Below are 15,746 nucleotides of genomic sequence, written 5' to 3'. Positions count from 1 at the left end.
CTCAAATTATAATTTTTCTATATATTCTCTACTATCACTTATAAGTATTTTAATATCACATTTTATATAGTACATTGAAAAACAAACACAAATTTTGACAGAAAATACAAAGGGAATAAACTAAAAAAGTAACTGTGTTAGTTAAATATTACCAAAAACATCCAAGAAAACTGCAGATTAAATTTGGTCTTCATTCTTTTTTTCAGCCCAAACTGTTTTGAATCACTACTGATTGATTGTTTCCTTTCAAAATGTTCATATTATATTTTCAGTGCAATTTATTTCTAAGAAAAGATGACAGTAATTTCATCTTTTGTTACATTACCAGTCTAAATCAGTTTTTAGTAAATAATTGACGCATGACAGTTCTATTAAAGAATACCTGAATGGGATCCTGAGAGGGAGGATAATAAAGATGATTGCTGTGTTGGGCCATCATACACCTCAACCACATCATGGAGCGATGTCTGGAAAAATACAAACTGGCCAAACACCACTGGTCAACAGGAATGAGAAAAAGCAAAAGAAATTGATTACAAAAAAAACCAAAAACAAAACAGGGAAACAGAGAGAGGGAACAGAAGATATGTTAATGACATATTTTTCTATTTTATTGAAGAGGACCAGCACTTATTGGTTAATTTTTCTGACCAATGTACAGTGATGTCATTTTTAATTCATAACAAAATTAAATGGATGTCAAAATGTCTAATCCTGTATAGATAAAAAAGCATATCTAGAGATATCACGAATTCAGTTGTATAAACATTTTAATCATGAGAGAAAAATCATAATTATTCTCCAGCTGAAAGAAACAGCTTTTTTTTTTTTGCCAAATGTGTAATGCAATATCCTTCTGTTACACCATAATTTTTTGCAACTCCTTCCTGGGTTGGTTTTTTTTTATTATTTTTTATTTTTTCTCTCTCTCAATCTGATAGGCCTTTAGGAAGTTTCATTTATTTTGGTATGCTTTAACTTCACCTTAAAATCTAGTCCATCTTTCAGTGTAGAATGGAGAAGCAACAACATTCAAAGAAAGCAACACTTCCTGGTGTCTATATTCTAAAGCACAAAATGTTATTTATTATTATTAATAATAATAATAAAATAAAATAACAATAATACATCAGGGGATTATTTAATTCCTTAAAGAAGGATCTCTCTGCACCAATGAGTACCTCTACACTAGAACTGGAAAGTGTAAATTTTAATTCAAGGAGACATACCCATGCTAGCTATGACTGAGCTATTACACAAAAAAATGAAGTGTAGCTATGATGGCATGAGCCGCAAGAGGGGTTACCTACCCTGTTACAGACCTATGATCTCGGATGGGATCATACTTTGAGTGGCAAGCTACTCCCACTGCTAGTGCCATCATAGCTACACTTGTACTGTTAGTGTGCTAGATATATCAGAGCTGGAGTGGGTATGTCTCCTCAAGCTGCAATTAACACCTCTAGCTCTAGTGTAGACATGCAGTGTTTAGAAGCCCCTGCAGGACACGTCTACACTGCATACTCCTTATGGCAGAGTGTAGAGAACAGATATTGCATGTCACCCTTGCACAGGTATAAATAGCAGTGTAGACAGTGAGGCCTGGTTTAGGTGAGTAAACACACACCCAAACCCTTAGGGTATGTATTTCATCGCCAAGCAGTTTCCCCCATCTACACGGCCATTTTTATCAGTGTAGTGTCCTGCTGCCTCCCCACTGCTGCAAGAAAAGGCTCCAGAAGTGGGGAAAGGCTCTTGAGGCAGGGCAGCAGCAAGGAAAGACTGTCAACTCCCTGCTGCTGGATCATTTCCCCAGTGCAGAGAGCTGCTTTTCACTGTGGTGTTTTGCTACACTTACCCTACATGTTGCTGCCAATGGTGTGCAGTGTACAGCCATAGAAATCATGTTGACTATTGCACTAGAAATACACTGACAGGAAATTAAATGATTTGTTGATCTTAGTCTGGCCCTAGATACAGCCACAAAACTGCGACCCTTGCTAACAACTTGTTGAGCAACATTAAGAGGCGGACTATAGGGCAGAATTTTCACTGAGAGGGCAGCAGGCTGAATGGGCAGGCTGTGGCTCAACAGTCCTTCCACCCTATAGTGGGTTTCACTCAGAGGCCAGCAGGTTCAGTGGGCAGGCCGTGGTCCACCAATTCCCTGATGCTCCAAAGTTTTCCCAGATGGACGGATGTGGGGACGTAGGGGGACTGGGCCCTTCCTTTCTACTGAGTCTGTGAGGAAAGGCACAAAGTGTCTCAGTCACTTGACCAGCCTCCCCTGGGCTGCTTCCTGCCTCCTCACACACTCTTTGGTTTGGGGTGCGGTCACAGCCCACCTTCCCCACAGCAAGAGTTCCCAATCAGTCCCAGCAGCGCAGATAGTTCACTGAGCATTCCCCTGCTCTCTTTCTAATGTTCAGTTATTTCCCCTAAGCAGGGAGTGGGGGATGGAAAAAGACAAGCCCCTGCCATCCCAGCTGGTCTTACCCACAGTCCACACCCTCTTCTGTGAATGACTTTTTCCCCAAAAGCTGAAAACTGGCTTCCTCCCTTCAGATAGCCTTTCCTTCACTCTGTCCCCTGCTTGACTGTTAGAGTACACTTTTGAGCAGCTCCTCCTTTTGGAGCATACTCTGCAGCTGCTGAGGGGCAGGGCCGAACTGGTCCAGTACCGGTCCTTCACTCCCTTAGTCTCTGTGTAGCGTCTGTAAACACCATTACAAAGACCAAAGAGCTAATGAATACAGAGTTCAAATTACCCTTTCATTCCTACAGGTAATTCAATCTTGCACACAAGCAAAAATGCAGAGGAACATAGGTAGGATTGTGTAGGGCAGTTAACACTACCACTGCTTATGTTATGCATGTACTGTGAATAAACAGTTTCAGTGCTCAAATTTGTACCTTCGAAAGAACTAAAGGCACTTAAAAATAATCATAGACTGTAACAGAATCTCAATTATAGTATTTGGAGTTTCTAAAATTCAAGAAAAAGAACACACACTAATGTTCAAAATATGGGAGGGAAGCATGGGGGAGGGTGAAAGACAGATACAAAACTTCAGTCTGCTAAAATATTGAACCAGTGTACAATAGTTTAAAAATTCTCTTTTATCATTTATCAGTAGGTAAGATAATACTAGTCCGAGCAGGTTTTCTCTCTAGAAGGGACAGAGAATATAACTTGCCTACTAGTAAAAGAAGAGTTGTTAGCTGTCCCTACTGTATGCTATTTTTGTATTTGTACAGAAGCTAGCAAAGATGATAGAGCTAATCGCTTCTGTTATGTAACTCACTAACTTCGGTACTTTTCTCAGATTTTAGTTTTTGTAGTAGATCAAGAGCCACATTCTGCTATTGATCGAAGTACAAAATTCCCCATGACTTCCATGGCAATTCCACATATGGAGTGATGACAGGATTTTGCCTTAAATGCACAGATTTTATAAGCATTCTCTGACAGCAGTGAAATTATGTATGATGGCTACTGACAGAACAACAGTTGGGAAATTGTCAACAATAGAATGAATGATTTGTTCTCAGATAAATCTGTTTTAATTGACTATTGTACAATATGTACAAAAGTTACTACGCTGTACACTGAGATCAGTTCAAAAACTGGTGATATTGCATTTCAGCAATTGATAAGTATTTCAGGATTCTTGTTGCCTTAAGCATCTGCATGCATCAGAGGGTAAAACCAAAACTGCAAAGAATATCCTTATCAAACTATAGCATCTGTGGTAATTGTTAATTTGGTTCTCAAATATGTATATTTTAAAATAAATCATAGACATAGGTATCTCTGAGCTGGTTACAAAAAATGAAAATAATTAATACAAATTAAATCTTATGTAAACAGATTTCAGATGGAAAGTATCACAGAGGCATCAACAAGTGAAGTTCTACAAAACCTACTGACAGAATGCCACTGTAAGAAAATGCAAGGGCAGGCTCAAACAGGAGTGTTGGAACAATTTATATAGTGAGGGTGCTGAGAGCCTGTCATAAATATAAAGGGAAGGGTAAACACCTTTAAATCCCTCCTGGCCAGAGGAAAAACCCTTTCACCTATAAAGGGTTAAGAAGCTAAGATAACCTCGCTGGCACCTGACCAAAATGACCAATGAGGAGACAAGATACTTTCAAAGCTGGAGGGGGGGAGGAACAAAGGGTCCTGTCTGTCTGTGTGATGCTTTTGCCGGAACCAGAGCATGGATGCAGGTCAGAACTCCTGTAAAGAGTTAGTAAGCAATCTAGTTAGATATGCGTTAGATTCTGTTTTATTTAAATGGCTGATAAAATAATTTGTGCTGAATGGAATGTATATTCCTGTTATTGTATCTTTTTGTAACTTAAGGTTTTGCCTAGAGGGATTCTCTATGTTTTGAAACTGATTACCCTGTAAGGTATTTACCATCCTGATTTTACAGAGGTGATTCTTTTACTTTTTCTTTAATTAAAATTCTTCTTTTAAGAACCTGATTGCTTTTTCATTCTTCTTAAGATCCAAGGGTTTGGGTCTGTGTTCACCTATGTAAATTGGTGAGGATTTTTATCAAGCCTTCACCAGGAAAGGGGGTGTAGTGCTTGGAGGGATTTTTTTTGGGGGGGGAGACGTTTCAAAGTGGGCACTTCCCCTGTTCTTTGTGCAACACTTTGGTGGTGGCAGCTTTTAACCTAAGCTGGTAAGAATAAGGGGGGTCTTTCATGCAGGTCCCCACATCTGTACCCTAGAGTTCAGAGTGGGGAAGGAACCTTGACAGAGCCATTGAACCAAACTGTAAACCCTGTATATGATGGAAATCACTGCAAAGCAGTGGGTGCAGCACCGAGCACCAGCAGTTCCAGCCCCTATGGGGTCAAATGATGACGCTGACACATCAAATACTGAAATAACTGACCAGGCAGCAACTGTAGTACAAGGAGGGAAGAAGTTCTGGCAGCAGAAGAAAGAGGGAGTTCTTGGTATTTCACTGTAGCTATTCTACTTTTATTTTATGCTGGTACCCCAATACTGGGCTCTGCCAATCCAGCTGACCTTAAGGCATTGTTACCAATGCCACTCAGGCTCTTCCTCTCATTTGGAGACATCGAATTCCATTAGTGGGAAGTAAATGTTAAGCTGATGTCTATTCCTCACAAGGAAACATGTCTCACTTCCTCATGTCTCTGTAGGATTGAAAAGGCATACCAATTTTCCTGAACAACAACCAGTACAGCAGCGTAAGCCTTGCTTCCAGGACTATCCATATGATTTGACAAAATATCAGCTTTACTGAAGAACAAGAAATCCCCTGATCAGGCTAGACAACAAGATGCCTGCATCCAATAGCTGATCTAACCTCAGAAAGGGAGGAGCCATTGCTCAAATGCTAGCCTGTTGTGAGGCCCAGATGGGGGGAAGAGAAGGGGAGAATATGAGTCACTCTTGAAGTTCCCGGCAGAGCTGCAGCTTATTAACCCTAAAAGTTAATTACATAATATCTTTAAGTGAATTTCAGTTTATTTTTTGTAAAACATACACACAACATTCAAAGGCTGTGGTATAAAATATGCCCTCTGGAAACTTGTATTTCAACATGATAAAAATATTGTATTTAGTATCCAATATATCCTGTATAAGTAAAATATTTTTTTTAAAAAAATATTTACTGAAACAAAAAGAAAGATCAAATGTTTCATTCAGAAAGTTCAGATTGAGGTAATTTTCATGTTGTTATGATTGTAATTCTCTGAAAAGTATGAATTATGCAACATAATGTAATCTTGTACATTGTTAAAGTACAGGAAGTGAAGCTCGGTACATTATTTTTTCAGAGCTATTATGTCAACTGACACAGAAGACATAGGTTCAAAATTTTGAAACCTGATTGTCGAAGTCAGGCATTAAAATCTATATTTATTTTGACCTTAGTCTTCATTGGCATTTGTGGTAATACCAAAGAAAAACTAATATATCCAGCTACAATTTGTCTATGTTTATGGATTCAGAAGCCTATCTTTAGGCACTCAGGTTTTTAAATTGTGGCTTAAATCATTCTATCACATATAGTAGGCCAGCATTAGTAGGATTTTTATTTAATTGTATAGAACCTTTTCATTTATTGTCAATATGGATCATATTCATATTTCTCTATTCTAACCTTTTTTCCCCCATGAAAGATTATCAAAGGTACAAGACTTATCTAAAGTACTGCGGATTTTGTGGATTTCCCTTAGAAATAATCACTTTTATCAACTTAGAATTTTAGGTTTTTTTGAGCAGATTTCCCATGACTGCATTACCACCCCTATGCAGTTCCACTGCTACTAGCAATGATGGGAGCAAATTATAGAAAAGGCATCAACATTTACCAGTATTTTAACTGTGTTTCATCGAGGTAAAACTGCCAGTGCCTATTATAATAGCATTCCCACTCTTGCTACACCCAGTCTCCAAATAAAGAGAGTTTTCACAAAAGAGGCTAGTGTTAAACACTGTGCCATTCTCAATCATCAGCATAGCAATGATTCATTCATCAAGCACTAGGAGTAAAGAGATGAAAGAACTAAGATTAAGTCACAGATTTAAGAGGAACACGGTAAAATTTTAGATAATGGATGAAGCAGAGAATTATAGAGAGGAAATGTATTGTGTTTTACCAAGACCTAAAGGAAATGCTAAAAGTTACCTCAAAAATAATCATTACGGGATTTTTATTTATTTCCACCCACAATGCAGCGTGTGTGTGTGTGTGTGTGTAAAAAACTCTTCTATGGTATTTAAAATATTTCTCTTTCATTAAGATTCAATTTATCTAATAAATTTATATCCACAAAAGATTATTTCAATCTGGATTAATGTCGGGCGGGGGGTGGGGAATTGCACTAAATTCCCCAGTGCTTGGTGAGCCGCAAGTAGTTCTTGTGCTTTAATTATTTGATTTCTTGTTATTCTCTCTCTCTCCCAAGTGTAACAATGAAGTAAAAATGGAAAAAATAAATTCAATGCAACCCATTTTATTTAAGGTCCCCATCTTTCCATGGGTTTAACAACTGAGAGTTAAAGCATTTCATTTGGGAATTTACACAATAATTACCACATTGTCTAATCTATTGCCTCAAAGACAGGAGTTCCTTTCAAATGTAACAGGTTCTTTTTTTGTTTGTTTTTGTTAGCAAGACAGTTCCAGGCAGACAGACATACCTAGCTAAGGACCAGGGGTGAACCCACTAGTCCAATATCCAAAACCACACAGACAAGATCAAGTGTGGGAAGATTTTTGAATCCAATCAAATACAAATCCTATTACTTACCAGAACAGTAACTGCTGTTCTTTGAGGAGGGTTGTGCAAAAAGGGAAGAGCTGCCCCACTTCCTCCTCAGTTCCTTTGAAATGCAGATAGGAGGAAGCATGCAGAATGGCCAAGTGCACAACACATCTCAAAGAAATTAAGGTTACTTACTTGTGGCAGAGGTTCTTTGAGATGGACTCTGCATATTCTCATTCTTGGTCCCATATCCCAGGAGGAGGACACTCAAAGAAGAACAACAGTTACTATACCGGTATGTAACCATTTTGTTCTCCTTCAAGTGACTCTGCACATATTCATTCCATCATAGGTGATTCCCCAGTAGTTTATTGACGTTGGTGGGGCTTCGGAGTCTAGTGGAAAACAGACTAGATGACACATTTTCCAAAATATGCATAATCTTTGCAAGCTTCAATGATGGCATAGTGCTTTGTGAATAATGCACTGAAGACCATACAGCTGCTCTAAGTATTTCTGACACAGTTACATTACTTAGGAATGACAGCGATGAAATCTGTGCTCTGGATGAATGAATGTTATCTGAGATAGACATTTTAAATTGCATTTTCATTGCAAGTTTGAATATATGTCATAATCCCATGAGAGATCTGCTGAGCTGTAACTGGTTGTCCTTTAACTTTTTCAGCAAAGGCCACAAAGATTCCGGTTGAAGATATAAAGCGTTTAGTTCTGTCAATATAGAAAGACAAAAGCCTTTTGAACTTCCATGTAGTTTTGGCTCATCTTTCTGAGAGTGAGGCTTGAGGAAAAAATACAGGCAGATGTATTGTCTGATTTAGATAAAAATCTGAAACTATTTTGGGTGAGGTCTTGATGATAACTTGTCCTTATGAAATACGATGTAAGGAAGATCAACTACCCAGGCTTGGAATTTTGATACTCTCCTAGCAGATTTTATTGCCACTAAGGCAGCAGTCTCGTAAGACAAAGAGGCCAAGAAGCAGGTCACAAGCAGCTCAAATCCATCAAACAGGATAGCACTACATTGATATCCAAAGGGGAAACTGGATCATTGATCGGAGGGTAATTTCTGATCTTTCATAAATCTGCCCATATTCAGGTGAGAGAACACCATGTAACCATGAACAGGAGGATGCATAGCAGATATAGAGGCCAAGTACACCTTGAAAGAACTTACTGAAAGGCTGAATTTGAGATGGAGAAAATATTGCAGGATGTCCTGAATGTGATGCCCAAACCAAAAACTTCTTCCACTTGGTAAGGTAGGTACTTTTTGTAGAATACTTTCTCTTAGATAATAAAGTAGTCTCGGTTTTATGGGAGCAGGATCTCAACTGTGTTCAACCATTGATGAGCCATACTGTCAAATGCAGCGTGGAAGGATTGGGATGAATGATTTGTCCCTGGGTTTGAATGAGATCCTCTACTAGAGGAAGGATTATTGGAGGCTGTATGGAGAGTTCCTGAATTTCCACATACCAATACTGCCTTGGCAAATCCAGGGCAAGGAGGAGGAGCATTCTAGGTCGAAGAATTGTCAGATTCATAAGCACCTGAGTCCTGAGGCACCTGTTCAAGAATATGCTCCCTCAGATGAAGTTCTCTATTTTTCTGTTTGGCAAATAGTGCACTTAGCCTGGGAGGGCCCTTCTCCCAGGCAAAACGGACAATTTTAATGTCTGTCTTTAGCAGACCAAGCCACTTAACACGTGGTGCACTGCTGGAATCCAGGGGATTTCTGCATATCTAATGCAAGTAAAAATAAAACAGTACAGAATAAATTTCCTTTAAGAGGAAGATACTCCTACTAACACTAAGCACAAATACTAAACAACTAACCAACTATAAAAATATCTAAAGTTTTCTCTCAGAAGAGAAAAGAACTGAGTCTCCAAAGAGAAACAGGGAGCCCAACTTTTGCCATAGGAGGTAAGAAGGAACTGAGAGGGAGGCAGAACACCTCATCCCTCAGCTTACAGCATGAAAACAGTCACGGTATATGCTCTGCCCCACCAGTACTGTTGCCACAAATCTCTGAATGAAGCACACCAAGAGTACATATATCTACAGTGGAATGGATATGTGCACAATCACTTGAAGGAGAACAGGTCTGTCTGTCTATCTTTCTAAACCCTGGTCTACACTACAAGTTTAGGTCAAATTTAGCAGTGTTAGGTCAATTTAACCCTGTACCCCGTCCACGCGACCAAGCCTGTTTTGTCGACTTAAAGGGCTCTTAAAATCAATTTCTGTACTCCTCCCCGGCGAGAGGTTTAGTGCTAAAATTGACCTCACTGGGCCGAATTTGGGGTAGTGTGGACACAATTCAGTGGTATTGGCATCTGGGAGCTATCCCAGAGTGCTCCATTGTGACCGCTCTGGACAGCACTCTCAACTCAGATGCACTGGCCAAGTAGACAGGAAAAGCCCCGGGAACTTTTTAATTTCATTTCCTATTTGGCCAGCATGGCGAGCTGATCAGCACAGGTGACCATGCAGAGCTCATCAGCACAGGTGACACTGGAGTCCCAGAATTGCAAAAGAGCTCCAGCATTGACCGAACGGGAGGTACTGGATATGATCACTGTATGAGGAGAAGAATCCGTGCAGGCAGAACTCAGTTCCAAAAGACAAAATGCCAATATATTTGCCAAAATCTCCAAGGGCATGATGGACAGAGGCTACAACAGGGACACACAGCAGTGCTGCCTGAAAATTAAGGAGCTGAGTTAAGCCTCCCAAAAAACAAAGGATGCAAACAGTTGCTCCGGATCAGAGCCACATACATGCTGCTTCTATGAGGAGCTGCATGCAATTCTTGGGGCAGGGGGCTACCACTACCCCACCACTGTCCATGGATACCTGCAAGCGGGGAGTCTCATGCAACAAGGATGAGGATTTTGTGGATGAGGAAGATGAGGAGGAGGAGGAGGAGGAGGTTGTGGATAGCATACAGCAGGCAAGTGGAGAATCCCTTCTCCCCAGAAGCCAGGAACTGTTCATCACCCTGGAGCCAATACCCTCCCAACCCTCCCAAGGTGGGGCTCCAGGGCCATGAAGCTGGAGAAGGCACCTCTGGTGAGTGTACCTTTGTAAATATAATACAGGGTTTAAAAGCAAGCGTGTTTAATGATTAATTTGCCCTGAAGAAATGGGATGCATTTGGGGCCAGTATAGCTATAGCTACTGGAAAAATTTGTTAATGTGTCTGGGGATGGAGTGGAAATCCTCCAGGGACATTTCCATGAAGCTCTCCTGGAGGTACTCTAAAAGCCTTTGCCACGCGGTGGGGGGAGGCCTGTTCATGCTGAGCTGTTCGCGTTTGGCTGAGAGGGGTCTTCCCTGATATTAGCCACATGGTGGGGGGGGGGGGGTGAAGCACATGTGCTATGTGATGTGAATCGCTTCATTCAGTGTGAAATAGTCTTCCCTTTGTTCTCTAAAAGGTATCTTTTTAAATACTACTCTCCCTTTTTCCTTCCCACAGCTGCAAATATTTCTACACTCCCCCTATTAACTCCATCCCAGAAGCTAGTGCAGATTAGAAGGCGAAAAAAATGCATTCGTGATTACATGTTCTCAGAGCTCATGCAGTCCTCCCACACTGAAAGAATGCGTGGAGGCAAACAATGGCAGAGTCCAGGAAAGCGTTAAATTAACGCGATGAGAGGAAGGAGGAGCACGCTGAGAGGAGGCAGGATGCAATGCTGAGCCTAATGGGGGAGCAAACTGACTTGCTCAGGCATCTGGTGGAGCTGCAGGAAAGGCAGCAGGAGCATAGACCACCACTGTAGGCCCTGTATAACTGTCTGCTCTTCTCCCCAAGTTCCATATCCTCCTCACCCAGATGCCCAAGAATGTGAGGTGGGGGGCGGAGGCTATGGGCACCCAGCCACTCCAGCCAAGAGGATTGGCCAAGCAACAGAAGGCTGGCATTCAATACATTTTAAACTGTAGTGTGGCCTTGTCCTTCCCTCCTCCCCCCATACCCCACCCTGCCCGGTGATTCCCTCCTCAGCCACCCCTCCTGGGCTACCTTGCGAGTCTTCCCCCTATTTGTGTGATGAATTAATAAAGAATGCATGATTTTGAAACAATAAAGACTTTTTTGCCTCTGAAAGCAGTGATCGAAGGAGGGAGGTCGGTTGGCTTACAGGGAAGTAGAGTCAACCAAGGGGGTGGGGGGTTTCATTAAGGAGAAACAAACAGAACTGTCACACCGTAGCCTGGCCAGTCATGAAACTGGTTTTCAAAACTTCTCTGATGCGCAGGGCACCCAGCTGTGCTTTTCTAATCACCCTGGTGTCTGGCTGCGCGTAATCGGCCACCAGGCAATTTGCTTCAACCTCCCACCCCACAATAAACATCTCCCCCACAGATATTGTGGAGCACACAGCAAGCAGCAATAACAATGGGAATATTGGTTTTGCTAAGGTCTAACATACTCAGTAAACTGCACCAGCGAGCTTTTAAACATCCAAATGCACATTCTGCCACCATTCTGCACTTGCTCAGATTATAGTTGAACTGCTCCTTACTACTGTCCAGGGTGCCTGTGTATGGCTTCATGAGCCATGGCATTAAGGGGTAGGCTGGGTCCCCAAGGATAACTATAGGCATTTCAACATCCCCAACAGTAATTTTCTGATCTGGGAAGTAAGTTCCTTCTGCAGCTGTTCAAACAGACCAGAGTTCCTGAAGATGTGAGCGTCATGCACCTTTCCCGACCATCCCACATTGATGTCGGTGAAATGTCCCTTGTGATCCACCAGGGCTTGCAGCACCATTGAAAAGTACCCCTTGCGGTTTACGTTCTGGCTGCCAAGGTGGTCTGGTCCCAAGATAGGGATATGCGTTCCGTCTATCGCCCCACCATAGTTAGAGAACCCCATTGAAGCAAAGCCATCCACTATGACCTGCACATTTCCCAGAGTCACTACTCTTGATAGCAGCAGCTCAGTGATTGCGTTGGCTCCTTGGATCACAGCAGCCCCCACAGTAGATTTACCCACTCCAGATTGATTCCCGACTGACAGGTAGCTATCTGGCATTGCAAGCTTCTAGAGGGCTATCGCCACTCACTTTTCAACTGTGAGGGCTGCTCTCATCTTGGTATTCTTACGCTTCAGGGCAGGGGAAAGCGAGTCACAAAGTTCTATGGAAGTGCCCTTATGCATGCAAAAGTTTCACAGCCACTGGGAATCATCCCAGACCTGCAACACCATGCAGTCCCACCAGTCTGTGCTTGTTTCCTGGGCCCAGAATCGGCGTTCCATGGCATGCCATTACCACCATGATGTCCAAATTGCCAGGGCCCATGCTTTGAGAGAAGTCTGTGTCCATGTCCTCATCACTATCGTGATCGCGCTGTCGTCACCTCCTCGCCTGCTTTTTCAGGTTTTGCACACACTGCAGGATAACGTGCACAGTGTTTACAATGCTCACAACAGCAGCGGTGAGCTGAGCGGGCTCCATGCTTGCCATGGTATGTCGTCTGCAGGAGAGCAGAGTTGCAGCAGAAGCAGTGGACGACGATGGATGCCACGAGAATAGATATTTATAAAGAACAACGAGAGGACCTGTGAAGTGGATTCATGGCACCAGAAGAGCAGAGCTGCAGAGGAAGCAGTGCATGACGATGATGGTTAGCAGTCCTACTGCACCGTCTGCTGACAGTAGTATGGCGTCTGCACGGAAAAAAGGCGTGAAACGATTGTCTGCCGTTGCTTTCAAGTAGAGAGGGGTGACTGACAACATGTACCCAAAACCACCCATGACAATGTTTTTGCCCCATCAGGCACTGGGAGCTCAACCCAGAATTCCAATGGACAGCGGAGACTGTGTGAACTGTGGGATAGCTACCCACAGTGCAACGCTCCGAAATTTGATGCTAGCCATGGTACTGTGGACGCACTCCGCCGACTTAATGTGCTTAGTGGGGACACACACAATTGACTGTATAAAATCGCTTCCTAAAAATCAACTTCTATAAATTCAACCTAATTTCGTAGTGTAGACATACCCTAAGTCTCTCTCACAAACAAAAGTTGGTCCAATAAAATGTTATTTCACCCGCCTTGTCTCTCTAATATCCTTGGACCGACACAGCTACAACTGCACTGCATATCTGCCTATGATTTATTTATCCAGGTACTTATGTGAACCTCATTATTGTAGCATCTGGATGACTACGAGTTTGGAGCGAGTTTGAGATACAAATATACAGCAGATGGATGGACATCCTGGGAAAAGCAGCAGAAAAAAGCAGTTTGGCTGGATATGTTCAACAAAGCTCTGTTATTTTGCTGGGCCCCCTGAGTAGGGATAGAGTACAGTACAAAACTTACTTCTGCTTTTTCTATTTTCCTTTCCTAGTTCAAAGATTTAACAGAAATTATGCATATATTTTAAATAACATTAGACAACGAAATAATACCCTTATTCTGATTGCAATCATTTTTCTCTCAACAAAGAATTAATCCACTTCATAAAACTGAACCCTTATAAACTGCCACAACGATATAAGCATAATTGATAATGCGGTGTGAAAAGATGTGTAAATTGTGTATAATTTATGTTTATTGCAGCACTGCTGACTAGAGCTGCAGAGACATTCTGAATAACTGCATCATATACGTGACAAAAATAAACTAAGGGAGAGTGAACCGATTTGTATGAATTCATGTCAGTCACCATTCAGTACAGCATGCAGTGATATAACAAGCCTTTTAAAATCATGTTTGAGCCTCATTTGTACATATACATTATGTCAAAGGATGATCCCGTTATGGGTTAGATTATGCAATTCTTACTCAAGTTGAACACTCACACAAATTGTCCAAGGGATGTTAATGGGACAAACTGGTAAGCACTTACATAAGTTGTTCCATTGACATGACTGGGATAATTCATGTAAGTGCTCACCAGCATCAGTAGAAGCTGCACAATCTAAACTTAAGTGTCAGATTAATTGCTGATATAACTATATTGAGATCTATGGTATTACAATGGAGATTAATTTAGTCTTAACCATTGGTACCTCAGCTAAGGACATCAATCTATATAACTTATATAGAAGGTTTCAGGAAGTTTGTTTAAAGGATGGTTTTAAAAAAATCATATGAAAATGCCTTAGTCATTCTTTCAAATCTGATATTAAAAATAATATAACTTCTGTGATTCTTACAACACATTAGAGGAAATCCTGGCTCCATCAAACTCAATGACCAAATTCCTATTAACTTTAATAAGGCCTAGATAATACCTATTTTGCTTAATGTATGTACCTCTCCAAGTAATAGCTATTCCAAGAGGAAATCAAGTGATGCATATACCTGGATATATTATATATCAGTGATAATGCTACATGGTTATTTTATGGTTATTACTTTATACACTGACCTTCAATTTTTCTTATGAAATTTACAGGCTTGGCATAACTAGTAAACTATTCAGGCTATGTCTACCCTTCAAATTATTTCAATATATGTTATGTTGCTCAGGCGTGTGAATAGTTCACACATCTGAGTGACACAAGTTATACTGACCTAAGTGCCAGCGTGGGCTCTACTATGTCAGTGGGAGAGCTTCTCCCACCAACATAACTACCACCTCTTGCAGAGGCAGGAATTATTAAACTGGTGGGAATGCAGTTGCGCTGCTGTAGTATAGACATAGCCTAAGTAACTATATGTATGAATTAGCCATGAGAGATTCAATGGTAATTGCTGAATTGGGCATAAAGCTTTTGACAAAGTCTCTGTAAGTCTTTGCATGTTCTTTAAAAAAAAAGAAAAAAAAAACTAGAAATGGTGACCAAAGATTCAATGAGCTTCTCTGGAATACAGACGAAAACTTGGAGGTATTCACCCATGCAGTAGGCCTGGTAGTTGTAATATACCTAGACCTTATTAGATATTCTGAGGAGTTCCTCACCATTTCAAATTAATGCTTAGAGGGTAGAAGACCTCCTTCAGAACAGAAAAGATGTCCTATTAAAATGGGGATATATATATATCTTTTAGTGTCTGGCCGAAATTAGCTAAGTAATTCACTGTTATTTTCTTTCCATCATGTCTATTATTTGAATATTATTAAACCAAACCCAAAATATATCTATTACTAGCAATATTTGTTCAGAGGGGATATAAGAATGTTGCTCTTTGGAATTTGTAAAAAGAATCAGGTGCCTGATCCCCTTATTTTCTCCAACAAGTTAAATCTCTAGCTTCATGCCTACATAAGCATTTTCAGTCGATTATAATTTTCAGTAGCAGTTTCCATATATTTTCATACCCAAGAATGTGCTGACTCTCATTACCAATGCAAATGTTTTCTCAGTCTACTCTTTTTGTAAATATTTTTCAGGCTCCTCTATATAACTATCTGTCGTTCCTCACACCTTTGCCTAAGCATCTGCTCCTTCTCACTCACTCCATATGATCTTCCAATCAGCTACC

The 15,746-nt window shown here is 41.0% G+C and overlaps 1 protein-coding gene across 3 annotated transcripts in view; it reads right to left on the bottom strand.

Moving 5' to 3' along the window:
- The window catches only part of CSMD3 (CUB and Sushi multiple domains 3), a 1,179,008-nt gene that overhangs the window by 224,133 nt on the left and 939,129 nt on the right, over positions 1-15,746 (bottom strand). For all 3 annotated transcript variants that reach the window (XM_048841517.2, XM_048841518.2, XM_048841519.2), the window contains one exon: positions 383-496. In XM_048841517.2, coding sequence (XP_048697474.2) covers positions 383-496 — 114 coding nt within the window. The remainder of the gene's footprint in view (positions 1-382; positions 497-15,746) is intronic.

The sequence above is a fragment of the Caretta caretta genome, chromosome 2 (genome assembly GCF_965140235.1).
Source record: "Caretta caretta isolate rCarCar2 chromosome 2, rCarCar1.hap1, whole genome shotgun sequence".
NCBI lineage: Eukaryota > Metazoa > Chordata > Testudines > Cheloniidae > Caretta > Caretta caretta.
Note: the sequence above shows the minus strand (reverse complement) of the source record. Positions and strands in the feature narration are given on the sequence as shown.